The sequence below is a fragment of the Notolabrus celidotus genome, chromosome 19, assembly GCF_009762535.1.
Source record: "Notolabrus celidotus isolate fNotCel1 chromosome 19, fNotCel1.pri, whole genome shotgun sequence".
NCBI lineage: Eukaryota > Metazoa > Chordata > Actinopteri > Labriformes > Labridae > Notolabrus > Notolabrus celidotus.
Genome location: NC_048290.1, coordinates 5,356,895 through 5,373,278, shown reverse-complemented (window position 1 = coordinate 5,373,278; position 16,384 = coordinate 5,356,895). Strand labels below are relative to the sequence as shown.

Genomic DNA, 16,384 nt, shown 5'->3' with positions numbered 1-16,384 from the left:
TTAATGATAATAATAATAATACATTTTATTTAGAAGCACCTTTCAAAGCACTCAAGGTCGCTTTACAGACCGATTAAAACACAATAAATAAAACAACACGATAAAATAAATAAAAACAACAAGCAAAGTAACACTAAGTTAAAATTAAGCAGTGGAAATTAAGCAGGGAATGCAGTTTGAAACAGATGGGTTTTGAGTTTTGATTTGAAGAGGGGTATTGAGTCAGAGTTTTGGATGTCTGGTGGGAGCGAGTTCCAGAGTTGGGGAGCAGAGCGACTGAAAGCTCCCCATCACTGCATGTCTTCCCCCACTCTCTACTCCCCACATTTCCTCTCTCTCTTCAGCTGTCCTAACAAATAAAGGCAAAAAAAGCCCAAAAATATATCTTAAAAAATATATATAATAATAATAATAATTGATAAAAATGTGTTGTATAGCGCTTTTCTTGGTACTCAAAGTCGCTTTTGCAGAAAAATAATAATACAAATAAAATAAAAAGTAAAGCAGATGAATAAAACAGAACAAGGATTATACAAACAAAGCAAATAACTTCCTGATAAAGTATGAACATTTCTATTTGGCCAAATTTATCAAAAAAATAAAGCAATTGAATTTTGATCAACCAACAACAGTAAAATGTCTTTCTTTATTAATATTAATCCACTTATTTTCAATGATTAAATAATTGACCAGGAGCACTTTGAATAGTGAGTACTTTTAATTTTGGTATTTGAAGTGTATTTTTTTCCTGATACTTTTTAACCCTCCTGTTATGTTTGTTTCTCAGGAACAGCAATAATGTTCCTGGGTCAATTTGACCCCAAAAAATCCCCCAAAACATTTTTTAATGTCATTATTAACTCCATCACTAACTATTTAAATGAATATTTAGTCCATTGGTGTTCTTTAATTCTCAGATCATGGTTCAATGAGGATAACTCACTCGTTTTTTATTGAAATTCATGTTAAAACTTTTTTTAAATGTACATTTAAAAGACCTAAATATAAATACAATAATTTTGCATGACATAGATTTATTTTTTTTATTTTTTTTTATTTTTTATTTTTTATGAAGTGATGAATTAACATGAGACATCTCTTCCGTCACATGCTGCCCAGATTTTTAGGCTGTTTTTAGCTGGTTTGGAAGGTATATATTGCCTTAAAAGTGAAATGAACCATTTTGATTTTATATGTTGATTTCACCTTCTAAGCCAAGCAAAGACGTTTCATACCGGAAAAATACTTTTAACACTTTCATTTAAAAAGGGTCAATTTGACCCACAACATATCAGGGGGGTTAATAGTACTCACTTTTACTTGGACTCTACCCCTTTGAGGTACTTGTACATTGATGTGTACAGCCCAATACTTCTACACCATGTTACTTCACTGCATGTTTAATTCCACTAGTTCACATTTGTTTTTTACATTTCCAAAAATTTCCATCAGATCATGTATCAACATGCTGCTAAGTGGCCACGCCATGTGCCGGTAGTTCAGCAGCAGATGCTTGGAGATAGATGCGTCATTTGTTATGCCACCAGTATGCCAATATACACTACCAGTCAAAAGTTTGGAAACACATTCTCATTCAAGGGTTTGTATTTATTTTAATTATTTGAAACACTGTAGATTAATACCAAAGGCATCCAAATCATGAAAGAACATATATGGAATTATTTAATGAACAAAAAAGTGTTTTTTCCTTCATGACAGCTTTGCACACTCTTGGTATTCTCTCAGTCTGCTTCATGTAGTGGTCTCCTGGAATGGTTTCTAATTAACATGAGCCTTGTCAAGAGTTCATTTGTAGAATGACTTGCCTTCTTAATGTGTTTGAGACCATCAGTTGTGTTGTTCAGAGGTAGGGTTAGTACACAATGGATAGCCCTATTTGACTACTGTTGTAATCCAGATTATGGCAAAACCAGATTATTTCATAGTTTTGATGTCTTCAGTATTAATCTACAATGTTGGAAATAATTAAAATGAATAAAAACCATTGAATGAGAAGGTTTGTCCAAACTTGTGACTGGTAGTTTACATGTTTTGTCTTTATTGAGAACATAAATAAACAAAGTCATGCAAGTTAACGTTGCTAGGTACCTCCATAATGACATAAAAGTAATTTAACCTGAGTCAATGTCTTCCCTGTAAGTCTGGCCATCATATAACATGATCCCACCTCATATAACCTTTGCTACTTTACATGGCTAACCTGTTGCGATTAAGGTGGAGTTATTTGTTTTTACTGCCATATTTAAAATTTGCATAGATGTTGAGCTGTGTGTAATGACTATGGTGGCTATAGGAGAATGGCCGCCAGCTAAGGCTAAATTACTTGTAAATCATCATGGAGGTATCAAACAACCAGAATTTGGATTCATATGAAATATATACAAAGAACGAATATTTCCCTTTACTAACAATAGCAATAGCAATCTTATTTATAAAGCACATTTCATTACACGTAAGCTCAATGTGCTTTACATTGAGAATAAAAACAATAGATACACCCAACATACATCAGACACAGCAATCAAACAAAGAGCAAGTGTTGCCGCACATGCAGTCAGTCACATCAGTCATTATGTTATTCATACACTCTGGAAAATAAATACGTTTTGAGTTTTGTTTTGAAAGTAGAGACAGTTGTGATGGAGCATAGGTCAGCAGGCAGTTTATTCCAGAGAGAAGGACCACACAGTAACTAAAGGCCCCTTGATCTGACTCTGGGTACTCAACTCAATTCAACTTTATTTATATAGCACCTTTCATGCATAAAAGCATGCACCCAAAGTGCTTCACAGAATAACAGAGAGACAGGCATGGTTATACATAAAATACTTCAAAATAAAATGAAATCAATACAGTAAAACTAATAAAATGAATAATAGTGGAAAGAAAAATTTAAAAGGAGGTAGCGTTAAGAAGATATGATGAATACAAGAAACAAATAGATAAATAAATAATCAAATAAGATAAATAAATGTTAAAGCAATGATTAAAATAATAATGATCATTTCTTTATCTTCTCTTTCTATTGTGTTTTTCTCTTTTCTCTTTCTTGACAATTCCTACTATAACAGTTTATTCTCTTGTTTTTGTTTTTTTTGTGAGTCCAACTCTTTTTCTTTCTAACCTTTTTTTTTCCTCTTGTTTGTTTGTTTTGTTTTTGTGTACTGTAGTCTATATTTAATAACTTTATTTGGTTATTGCTCTCAAGATCTACTGTTTGTTTTTCTTTTATGTTCTGTTCAATGTCAAGCACTTTTATATCTTTGCACTGTTGCATATATATATAAAAAAAAAGAAGAGCTGGTGAACAGGAAAAATAAATAAATAAAAATAAAATAAATAATAATCATGATTAAAATAATAATGAAAATAATGAAAATAATAATAATTTAAAAGTCTTCCACCTGCTGATCTAAGGGTCATGTTTGGGTTATACACTGACAGCAAGTCAGCATATTGAGTTTGAGTTAATTAGGACATCAATTGTGTCAGTATACCACTGACAGGCCTAAGAACTACTGCATGGTAACTTTGTGGCACCACTTTTTGATCATATTGTCACTCCTATAGTAAACTTTATTTTATTAAGTGGTAAGATATATTACAAATAATCAATAGAATATGTAATAGTTCCATCTCAACCAACATAACATGCTCCTTGACCTTGAATATGTAGGCTATGTGTCATTAATGATTCACTTAAATACTAATAAACCAACACTGATGGTGCTCTGTCTTTACATGCAGTGCCTTTACTTCATGCTGCTACAAGTGTAACTTCCAGGCCTTATTCTTCATAACACAGCACTTTTAAAGTAATATTCAGTACATGTCTAAATTGTTCCAGGTGGTGGTTTTACTCAGTTTGAATAACATGCAAACACACCAGGGGAGGGGAGGAGGAGGATCAAGGCGCATGGAACCATGGAACAGCTGCTTCCTGTGTGGGCGGAGTCACATCTGTGCAACCCGCCACTTCCTGACGTCTGTTACCGCCAAACTTTAAACAACAAGGAGCCTCAACAACATCCACAGCTGGAGCTCTCACCTCTCATTCACAAGGAAGACCTATTTTACGCACAGAAGACATGTCTCCTACTCCTAAAAGACCCTGTCCGGATTCAGTGGACGAGTCCATGAACGTGTCTCTGAACGACTCTCTGGAGAAGAGGATAAAGAGGATATCAGTGGAGGGAAATATCGGTAAGAAGCCTTTTAATACCTTAATATGAAGCTAATGCATTCACAAGGGAGTCAATGAGGAGTTGATTTATGTTTCAAGATGATGCAAAACTGTGTTAGTGTTTGATTCAGTGGTTCTTCAGGTTTTGCCGCCAACTGTCATTGAGCTACTCCTCCCTTTACCATTAATGTGCTCACAAGCTAGATTGCACACTAATTGCACATCATACTAATATATCTGCAGAATGCATGCCTGGATGACATTAAAAGACTCATTTTGTGTTTGTTTTTCTGCATTCTTTGTGTTCAGCGGCGGGTAAATCCACCTTTGTGCGCCTTTTGGATCAGGAGAGCGCGGACTGGGAGGTGGTACCAGAGCCTGTCGCGAGGTGGTGCAATGTCCAAACTAAAGGCAGCGACTTTGAGGTACAGACACACTTTACACCACTTTAGGATTTCAAGTTAATGGTCCTTCTTAATACTGTCATCTGAAACCTCTGTATGGCGCAGAAACGTGCAGATAATGCTGTGAAATGTGGAGGCTGAACTTTGTTTACATTCTGCATCCTACTTGACAGAACTACGGAAGCCCGAAGCTGACATCCACATATTTTGTTTAGTGCGCTTTTTTTTGTGATGAAGTATGGCAGCTTGGAAGTGCAATGCTAATTTACAGAGGATGAAACACTTTTACAAAGTTGGAGACTAATTTACATTTTGGAAAATAGTTTTACATTTTATTGAATAACAGAATAACATTAGCTTAAAGGCCCTGTGAGGAGTTTTGAACTGGCTGAGAAACAGACTGAAAATGATACTGATGCCTCTTTATGACCTTCAATAGCAAACAAGACCATCAGCAGCAACACTGACACCTTCTCTGTTGTGATTTTAAATGCCTGAAACCGCCCTGAGGGGGTAGGTGTCAGACCAGATGATGGACATCTCGCTTCAGAAACAGCCTTTATTTGACTGTTTTCATGGAAAATAATCACATTGCCTGATAAAGTTGACTGTTAAAAGACAACAGGATGAGGTTTTTGTTGAAAACACTACTTTTGCATGTATAGGACAAGAGATAAGAGGTATCGCTTTGTCCACAAGGGGGGCGCCAGAATCGATACAAAACAAAAGTTCCTCGCAGCAGCTTTAACACTTCTAACAAGACCAGAACAAATTTACATTTAAGAAAACAAATTGACTAAATCAGAAACACTCTTACAAGCGACAGAACATTTTGTACAAACGGCAGATTCTGACGGAAAAGCAATGTACCAATGGTTTTCAAAATAAAAGACGTCTGTAATAAGAAAGTGTGCAACAGCCAGGGAATCAGAATCAGAATCAGAAAGAACTTTATTCACAATGTATCTCAAGAATACAAAGAATTTGACTTTGGTATTTTTTGCGTACTCCCTGTACAAACATAAATAGACAGACACTAAAAATCAAGTACTAATAAAAGATATATATATAAGTACAAAAGGCACAAGTGCATTAAAAGAAACAATAGACAAACCTAACGTGCAATAGTGTAAGGATGAAGGTGGCTCTGTCCATGAGGTAGCTGGTTTATGACTCAGTGTTAAGTGTTCATTAGTGTGACGGCCTGGGGGAAGAAACTGTTCCTGTGTCTGGATGTGTTTGCGTACAGAGCTCTGTAACGCCGACCGGAGGGGAGGAGTTTGAAAAGTGAGTGTCCAGGGTGTGAGGGATCTGGAGAGATGTTACTGGCCCACTTCCTGGTCCTGGACCGGTACAAGTGATATATATGTGACATTAACAACCCTTATATTTCCACTAAAATATTTTGATTCAGACTGATAAGAGAACACTTCAAAATGTGTTCCTGCCAATCACAGTTATAACTGATTTGGAATTTAAAAATAGACATTTATTTTCATATTTCATATTACAGAGGTCTTTTATTTTGAAAATTGTTGGACTGGTAAAATGTTCCCTCTCTCTGAAAGTGTTTCTGATTTTGTAAATTTGTTTTGGCCTTGGTAAAAGTGTTTAATGTAATTTTGTTTTATGAAATGTAAAAATGTTTTCCAAAATGTTTATTTGTCTCCAACTTTGTAAAAGTGTTGCTTCCTCTGTAAATTTGCATTGCACTTCCCAGCCACCATAATAATCTGTTCACTTCAGTTGTTTTCAACTTGGGGTCAGATGATCATGACTCATATCCTCAGAGTTTCAAAAGCACAAAACAAAGAAATAGGCCTACCAACTTACCTCATTTGAGAACAATGGCAGAATTGCTTACTGTGATTTAGCCTATAACAGTCATCAAGTTATTGTCCAAATATTATTTCTCACAATAAAAAAGTCTTGTTATAACAAGATGAGGACAAAAATAAGGAAAGGTATCAAGACCACAACTGGAAATTACTTGATCACTTGAAAACAACTTAATAAAATGCAATGATTCTTGTCCACTCAGGGCTTCCGTATATAAACCAATAAATCAGGGGTGAGTTTCATCATGCTCCAGAAACATGATCCTCCATTCCTCTGGCCTCGCTCACACAGCCTCCAGTTTAACATGCGCAGCACACGTTAAGATAACTGGGAGAGTCTCCATCTGTATTTAGAGTGCAGCTGCCATCTGCCCATATATCTGCACTGACTGGTTACCAGCGACACACGCCCAGTGCAACAGATGGCCCCACTCTGAACGGATGAACATGCCATCATCAGGGTGAGCATGTCCAACCTTCCGGGGCATGGCAGGTCCAGTGTCAAGCTCAACCTCAACCTCAGGCTCATTTTCAGAGGCTTAACGCGGACATATGCTGTCTTCATCAGTATGCAGGGTATCAAGGAGCCTGCTGGATTTATAAGAGGCTGAAACATACAGTATAATATATGATGCAGTCATGAGAGAGTGTAGTCTGTCATGTGATGATGGCTGAGAGGTCTTTAACCACTGAAGTTATGCCCTCAGGAAATTTACATACAACAAAGTAGATTGTGTGTTGGACCTGAACTCAGTATTAGGGAGGAGTCATAGCACTGTCATGGGGCCTGAAGTTACTCTAATTTCCTGTGATTTTATTGTTGGTGTTTATCTTTTAATATTTTTGGGATATTTTACCAAATGGTAGAAAAAGTTACTTAATTCTGTCACAATTTTGCAGAGCACAATTAAAGGTATGCATGTTTAGTTTGTCCCACACAACAGTCAAGCGTCTGGTGAAATTAAGTCAGAAACAGTAACATTTGAGAGGGTGCAACCACAGAGTTTGGGACACTTTTCTTTGTTAATGTCTTAAATTATTCACTGATTTTAAAAGTTGCAACTGATTATTTATTTCTTGCTGGATTAACTGTCTTTGATATGCACTTTCAAGGTATTTCAGGTCCATTTCGGCTTCTAAATATGTCAAATTAACACAATTGAAGACAAAATACTAGATGTGTTTTGAAGAACTTGTTTTAAATTGTTGGTCAAATTCTTTAGAACATAAAAATAACAATGTTACAGACAAAAACAAAGTTATTACCATAATTAACCATCAGTACAAGTGATTTTACCTTCATAAAATGACGTTCATTGACTGAAAATTGTACATTACAGTGTAAATAGAATAGAAATTGATTTGCCCACTCCGTGGAAAGCTGTCTTCGGCTTCACACAAGTCACACAGACAAACAAACAAGCAATACAACATTCAGAGACAAGAACCAAGACAGCGCTTGGGGTTCTTCCCATTATCACAGTCATGACCAACATAATTAATACACACAGAGATTAATATTTTAAAAATGTAATTGAACTTTAAAAAGTTAAGATAAAGCAATATGTGACAGTATGAGTTTATTATCACTATGTACAACTGTTAAGCAGTGTTTCACCAAAGCAGTAAATTTACATCTACAGCAGTGTTAACCAGCGCCCTCTGCTGGTCATGAGAGTCCTCACAGCCGTGCATTGTAAGCTTAATTAGATCTGCTCATGTACTTTTATTATAAATAATTAAGAAATTAAGACCAGTAGGAGTTTTATAAGTTTAACCAACTTTTGTTGTCACAGTTATGTCCTTGGGTTTATTATTTCAAGCTTGAAATGAATCCAACATAGTTACATTTTGTTGTTTTAACTATAGAAAAAGTGGAAAGTTGACATTTTACAGAAGAAAAAACAATATACAAAATAATAATTTTAATTTAGAGCAACATCAATCAGTCATATATAGCAAAAAGGCTAAAACACAGGCCTGTTTGTGGCTTCTTCAGCCTTCTTCAGTATTTTGGTGCTGATAACTGTTAGTTTGAAATTTTGGTTTTGGGTGGATCATCTACAACACAAGCAACGTGAAGCCATTCATTCACCTTTATAAAATGATACCATGTAAGATTAAACAATAACATAAACACTGTTAAGCTGCATCTTTGGAATAATAGAAATGATAAAACACTGTCTACAAATCTAAAACTCAAAACAGAAGCTGTAAACATGTGATTGATTGGGTTTATATTCTGTATAGCAGTCTGCACATGCTCACACAAATACATGCCCAGTACACTTGGCTTCCTGTTAATGTTATGCACTGTTTTAAAATTCCGCCTGTCCCATATGTTCACCAGGAGCTGACCACTTCTCAGAGGAGTGGAGGGAACATACTGCAGATGATGTACCAGAAACCGGAGAGGTGGGCCTACACCTTCCAGAGCTACGCCTGCATCAGCCGAGTGCGCGCTCAGATCAGATCTGCAAACGGGAAGCTGAGAGAGGCGGAGAATCCGGTTCAGTTCTTTGAGCGGTCCATTTACAGTGACAGGTATGATATGCATATCAAATTCACTCTGTGATGGATTAGCAAACAGCTCAGTGTTTGCATGCCGTCCTGTCTCTGTAACAGGGCTATGAACACATGTAGCCACAGGTAGCCTTCATGCACTGCACTCTGACCTCTGACCTCTGACCTCTGTGGGCCGACCTTAAACATGACAGCAATATAAACTGCTTCCCTTGCAGAGGCCAGCTCAACCTCTCACAATTTTCCATATCTTTTTGTCATTAGAGTCATGTCCATAGCAATGCTTGTCCATTAATTTAGGGGGCGGAGCTTCTGGAAGAGCATCCATAGGAGGATTGTATTTATTTTCTGATTAGATTTAGATATCAAAAATATTTCTTCACAGTCACAGACATACATTGAATTATTTAAAGCAGACACATTTCTGATAACAATAATAAATGTATTTATATAGCACCTTTCAAAACACAGTTACAAAGTGCTTTACAGCAAGGGTACAAATACACAGGAAGATTAAAATAGCATTAAAAGCATGGAAAAACATTAGGTGTAGGACCTGAACTGTTAAAGGTGCATGAAAAATACAGTCAGGTTGTGCTGAAATTACAGTGAGTAAAACAATTGATGCAATAAAACAGTAAAACGTGATTCACAATTAAAAAAAATCTGGATTTTTTTTTTGCTATTTTTCTTGTATTTTTTTTGCTATTTTTCGTATTTTTTTAAGGTAATTATTTTATTTTCTGAATGACACAGTTTGGAGATGTCACCCTGTTCTCTGGACACATATAAGATTAATTTATCATAATTTTCTTGATATAATTTATGCTATAATAAATCAATCACAATAACCAATCAGTCATGATAATTCCTCAAATTTGGAAAATCTGTCATTTGAAATTAGGCTCTGAAATTTTCACAAGCCTTATCTACATTTATTTTTTATTAATGTAACATTTCACTGTTTCTCATTTTAAGTGTAACATTTTATATTATATCTGTATATCATTTTTTATTTATTTAATATGTTTATTATAATATGCAGCTTGTAACACATGAAAAACTCTGATTTGATCGTCTTTTCTTTGAACGGTATTAACACTAACTTGTCTCCCTTCCTTCCTTCTCTCTCTCAGGTACATCTTTGCAGCTAACCTTTACGAGAGCGAGTGTATGAGTGAGACAGAATGGTCTGTCTACCAGGACTGGCACGGCTGGCTGCACAACCAGTTCGGCAAGAACATCGAGCTGGACGGTATCATCTACCTCAGAGCTTCACCTGAGGTACTCCCCTTAATCCCTGCAGCTTATTGTTTCAACATTAAATCTGTTGAACACTATTCTGCTGTTTAGAATAAAATGTTTTGCCTTTTTTAATGTGTAAAAAAATGTTCTCTTGTGTGTGTTTGTGTAGAAATGTTTAGAGCGGTTGCACATCAGAGGCAGAGAAGAAGAGCAGGCCATCCCTCTGGAGTATCTGGAGAAGCTGCATTTCAAACATGAGAGCTGGCTGCAGCACAAAACCATGACGTAGGTCCAGTATGCGTGCACAAACACACACTCTCATGGCATAAATGCATCAAAAACTGCATCCCTTCAGTTAAAACGCTAAGATATGCCACAGAACAAAGAGGGTTTGGTAATCTGATTGAGATAACGTGGTCTTTATAGCTAAGATGATTCAAACAGTTTCAGGTCCTCGTGATATGCATCCGCCTCATTACGGAGGTTTAGAAATGGATGAGGCTGGAAATGGGTTTGTGTCTTTTTATCCTTTGTGCTGAGGAATTCTCTGCAGAGATGAAAGCTTCACCTGAAAGGAGTGAGTTAACAAGAGAAAGGGTTTGATAGGCATCACTAACTAACTGTCCCCGTCCCCGTCCCCCCTTCTGTCCCGCAGCACGGACTTTGAGTATCTCAGCGAGGTGCCCATCTTGACCATAGATGTGAGCGAGGACTTTAATGCGAATGGCACAAAGAGCGCTGACATGATCGAGAAGGTGAGTCACGGTGAAGCACAAAAACATGAAACTGAAATCAGCTCTAGGATTTGTTTCTGCACAAACACTCCAGAGGGACTTTGAGAGGTTAAGAGGAGTCAAACGGAGACTTCTGATAGATCTCACAGAGGTGTGAGGGTGATGTAACGGCACCAGGTGGATTACAGAACTTTAAACCCCCGCCTCACCAAATCTCAGAGAGCAGCTTTGCACTTCTTACATCACTGAAGTTATTTAATATCTTAATGAACTTAAAAGAATGCTACTTAATGAAATATTTAATACAAATCAGTCTGATTCATAATTAAAAATAAGACAGAGCATGCTCAGCACTCGACCAGGAACAAGACATTTGAGCTCAGTGACGGTCAGGTCAGAGTATCTGGTGCAGACGCTACAGAGAGGAGCTGTTTTGCCTCCATAAAGAGCATGTTTACTTTTCCACCTTTGTAGTTTTGCTGATAATACTGTTACTACAACACGGTGAGGAGTTTGAAACTGGTTACGCAACAGACTGAGAACCTAGAGAGGCAGACAGGCCGATCAGAGACTGTGTTATATGTCATTCCATTGAACCATGTCAAGAAAGTTACAGACAATAAGCAGCTGTGTAAACATAAAACAAAAATAATGTCTATGATGAATTGAAATACATGACATAACAGAAAGAGACAGCTAATTTTTATCCAAGTTGACTAAAATCAGAAATATATGAAGCAAAGCATCTACAGCCAGATGAGTCTGCCTCATAATCCTTCAGTGTCATCCTCAAAAACCCAATGAGACTTGTTCATTCAGCTCCAGTGCTCCTGCTTGGCACCAGTTTTCATTTCTGACCTTTAGAACAGATGGTAAGTAAAGGTCCTGGGACTGAGGATTATAAGTTCCTGCACTCTTCTGTCTGATGTAACTTAAAGGGTATGGAGGAAGCAGAACTTAAAGGCCCTGTGAGGAGTTTTGAACTGGCTGAGAAACAGACTGAAAATGAAACTGATGTCTCTTTATAACCTTCAATAGCAAACAAGTCCATCAGCAGCAACACTGGCACCTTCTCTGTTGTAATTTTTAATGCCTGAAACCGCCCTGATGGGGGTAGGTGCCAAACCAGATGATGGACATCTTGCTTCAGAAACAGCCTTTCTTTGACTGTTTTCATGGAAGATAATCACATTGCCTGATAAAGTTGACTGGTGAACACAACAGGATGAGGCTTTTGTTGAAAACACTACTTTTGCATGTGTAGGACAAGAGATAAGAGGTATGACTTTGTCCACAAGGGGGGCGCCAGAATCAATACAAAACAAAAGTTCCTCACAGCAGCTTTAAGTAGACTTGTAAATAAGAACACACCAGTGTTTTAGTCTATGTGCAGACAAGAGAGACCAACTAACATGTTCAGGAAACAAACAGTGGTAATAATAATAATAATAATAATAATATTAATGATAACTTTATTTATATAGCGCTTTTCAAAACAAATTACAACAAACATTTTTTAAAAAGCAGTAGGCAGTAATTAAAGGTGACATATCATGCAAAATGGAGTTTTTAATGGTTCTCTACCTGAAATATGTTTCCCTGGCATGTCTACAAACCCCCCGAGAATGAAAAAAATCCATTCTGCCCCTGTTCTGATTTCTCCACCTTTCTGTAAATGTGAGTGAAACGAGCCGTTTCAGACTTCCGTGTTTTTGTTACGTAACAACAATATCCGGTCTGTCACGGAGTCAGAGCTCGGAGCTTGTTCAGCCCATAGACTTTTCATTACCTGCACAAATGTGTGCTAACAAGGAGCTTAGGAAGGAGGCATGCTAGTTGTAGGCTGTCTTAATAAACACAAAGGTCTGTTTGACTCCCCACGTCTGCAGATTTGAAGATCTAGTGGATGATTTTTATTTTTCATGGATAAGTGCTAGCGCTAGTTAGCATAGCCACATAGCTACATGTCGTAGCTGTAGCTGTATACCAAGACACACATCGACATACTGACAAATAAAACAACAAGAAACACTAAATCTGTGACCAATCCTTCAGAAAGATCCTGCTGCCTTTCTGGCAGAGGTCGGTTTTACCCCCCAGGCCTGCAGATTTGAAGATCTAGTGGATGATTTTTATTTTTCATGGATAAGTGCTAGCGCTAGTTAGCATAGCCACATAGCTACATGTTCATAGCTGTGTACCAAGACACACATCGACATACTGATAAATAAAACAACAAGAAACACTAAATCTGTGACCAATCCTTCAGAAAGGTCCTGCTACAGGCGCATCTCCGTCAGGATCAGATTCTGGATCAGATTCAGAGGGTTGAAGTAACGTGATCTCTGAGCAGCCGTATATATTCAGCCAACATGTAAACATTAGATCAACGTGCTGGACAGCCGAGGCACATCCACTTCCTGAGGGGGCGTGGTCAGAGGGAAAACGGAGTGTTCTGAGGAGGATTGAAGAAGAGGGCTTTTCAGGCAGACCAAAATCTGATTTCAAAGTGTTTTTTTGAGCGTAAACTTTAAAGACATGTTTTGGGGACCTCTTAGACCAATATATATTGATAAAGCGTGATATGTCACCTTTAAGAATACATCATTATCCAGCAGTAGTAATAAAACAAGCATCAAAGCAATAAACCATCGATAAAAGGCAAGTCTACAAAAGTGAGTTCTTAAAGGAATAGTTATCAGAATAGTTGGTGATGACCTACCAGAGGATCTGAGGTTACATGAAGGCTCATAGGGAGTCAAGAGGTCAGCAATGTAGTCTGGAGCTGACCCTGTATGAGCTTTAAAAGTCAACACCATCATTTTAAAATCAATTCTAAAAACAGATTTGGAGAATAATAAGTGAGGGATGTAACATTTGTGATGAACCTCAGAGCTCCAGGATTTTTGACGTGTAGTTTGATTTTGTATTGTTTGAGTTTTCTACACTTCTGAGTTTCTTCCATGCTTTGTCTGTCAAGGCACTTTGTAAACATTTGTTATTAAAGGTGCTATATGAATAAAGTTATTATTATACATCATGCCCAGAGTTTGTAAGCTCTGAGAGGAGGAGTTAAACCATTTCAAAGCGTTTATTCTTCAAAAAATCGTTCCTCACTGATGCTTTAAGTTAACTTTTGATTGTAGGATTTTTAGCTTGTTACCCTTTTATTCATTTGGGGACTTAAACTGAACACCTGAGCTTGGTCTCAGTGCTGTACCTGCATTTTTGAAATGCAACCATGGTCACAGCATTTAGGAATATCTAACTTCATCTGTTTGAGCTCATATTAAAACAGTTTCAAGGAATAAGTGTGTTCTAAGAAAGAGGCTGAGCAGCACGCTGGGTGTGATCCCCCTCCTGATACCAATACACACACAGGCAGGTTTCACCTGTGGAAATGAGGCCTGAAGGTCTGCTTCTGTTAGTTTCATGTTGATGGTAAACACAGGACCCCTTTTTTGTTTAAAGCATCCACCCCATTTAAAGGTCATGAATAAGAAAAAGAGCCAGTTAGAAACACAAAGCTCTGCTCAAATCTCAGCCAGGATGGAAGTCAAAACTAAATCATGAATCTTACAGAGTTTCAGATTTTACTTCTCACTTTGCTTAGTTTGCTAACAGCATTCTTTCTGTGCTTCTTTTTCAGGTGAAAGAGTTCATGAGCACATTGTGAAGATCTCTCAGTGATGTCAAATGTCAGCACCACATCAGTGTCACAAGAAAGAAAAGATCATGAGTGACAGCTGCAGTATTTTTTGATTCAATAATTCAAGACCTCACCTTTGGTGTTTTTTTTAAACATGTGTTGCCTTTTTTTTTCCACAATTGTTTTATATTTATGATATTTGTATGTGCAAATTAAAATGTGTCCTTTTGGTATTCACAAATGACATTAAACTTGAATACTTTGCATTATTTTGAGTGTTTCTGTTGTTTTTATGCGTGCCATGATGGATGCTAGCTGCCCTTAAACAAAAAAAGATGTCAAATTAAATGTCTCTCTTTTTTTTTTTCACACCCCTGCACACATTTCTTCACACCTGACCCTCCCCCACTCACAAACACAGGCCAGGATTTGTTTATTGGAAGCAGCTTCACAGGTAGCAAAGGAACAGTACAATGTGGTACAGAGGACTTCCATTCTTCTTCTTCTTTCCATCCAACTTGTACTTAAAAAATAATAAGTAAACAATACAGAATACATACAACAAGTACACAAATAAGGAAAATAAGAAAATACAACCCAAATGTAAAAAATAATAAATAAATAAAATGTATAAATAAACAGGGAAGTCAAAGATTCAATATGATTTAAGAGAGGGCTCCAAGTCTTATCGAATGGGTTCCAGGAACTAAATTAAAAGTCTTAAATTTGACTCTGATTATTTCCCTCATAAGTTGTGATTTTGTGTGTAGTTGTCCAGTAGGTGTCGCCAGTCTCTATAACACTGTCCAGTCCTGACTGCTGAGCTCACCTGTACCTGTTAGCTCCAGCTGGATTTGATTAAGCACCTGAAAAAGGTGCTTTCATTCTCCAAATTATACGCATGGATTTTACGCAGGAGAAGTTTCAGTTGAAGTGAAAGAAAACATTATAAAGTTCAGCTCTTGGACTTTTAATTGCAGGGAAAGTTTATAATCTGCACAGACTGCCTTAACATCAAGTTAATGTTTAAATAATTTGTAACAAAGGTCCACAAATTTACGCACGCTTTGCAATCATTTATAAACAGGGTTCCCATGCGTCCTGGAAAACCTGGAAAACAGTTGACCAGTTTTCCAGTCCTGGAAAATGGGAGAAAAAGTCAAATGTCCTGGAAAATCACAGATTGTCCTGGAAAATTATTCCAACATGACTGCATGTGACCTGACAAGGTTAAAAAAACACATCCCCATTCAACATTTGTGGCCATTTTTGTCATTCAGTTCTATTTAGGTCAGTTTATGCACTGATCCTCTGATTATTATTATTATTTATTTCAGTAAGGCAGCTTCCAGAGTCCTTTGCTGGCTCTTTTGTTTTTTTCTTAGCTAATTATATATTTTGTGAGAAAAGAGAAAGCTGAGATGTTGCCCATCATTGTTGCTTGGTTGCACTAATAAAGTGAAGTGCTGTACATCTGTGGTTGCATTGTTCTCTAATTAATTTGCCATCATTTTTAAGCATGTAAGAGATGATTTCATGGATAGCCATAGACTGCACTAAATTAGGAACTCAATTGAGGCTGTCATACCAGCTTGATCATCACTGGGAATATCCTGGAAAATGATCTCTGGAAAAGAGTGGGAACCATGTAATTTAGTTCCTAAATAGTCTAATATGTTCCTCTCAGTGGAAGTCTACATTGAAAGACGTGCAGTCTATGGCTATCCATGAAATCATCTCTTACATGCTTAAAAATGATGGCAAATTAATTATTTAATTAGAACAAT

The 16,384-nt window shown here is 37.0% G+C and overlaps 1 protein-coding gene across 1 annotated transcript; it reads left to right on the top strand.

The window, feature by feature from the left end:
* The first annotated feature begins 3,957 nt into the window (after positions 1-3,957).
* dck (deoxycytidine kinase) lies at positions 3,958-14,867 on the top strand. The gene is made up of 7 exons (XM_034709591.1): positions 3,958-4,224; positions 4,514-4,629; positions 8,797-8,990; positions 10,106-10,253; positions 10,384-10,499; positions 10,870-10,969; positions 14,598-14,867. The coding sequence occupies exons 1-7, from the start codon at positions 4,110-4,112 to the stop codon at positions 14,622-14,624; spliced, it is 816 nt and encodes a 271-aa protein (XP_034565482.1). The 5' UTR covers positions 3,958-4,109; the 3' UTR covers positions 14,625-14,867.
* The last annotated feature ends 1,517 nt before the right edge of the window (positions 14,868-16,384 follow it).

Bases quoted from the DNA above. Each gene is read 5' to 3' on its own strand.
- dck (XM_034709591.1), top strand. From the start codon at position 4,110: ATGTCTCCTACTCCTAAAAGACCCTGTCCGGATTCAGTGGACGAGTCC. The intron at 4,630-8,796 runs GTACAGACACAC...TATGTTCACCAG, and splicing joins CTAAAGGCAGCGACTTTGAG to GAGCTGACCACTTCTCAGAG. The intron at 10,500-10,869 runs GTAGGTCCAGTA...TCTGTCCCGCAG, and splicing joins CTGCAGCACAAAACCATGAC to CACGGACTTTGAGTATCTCA.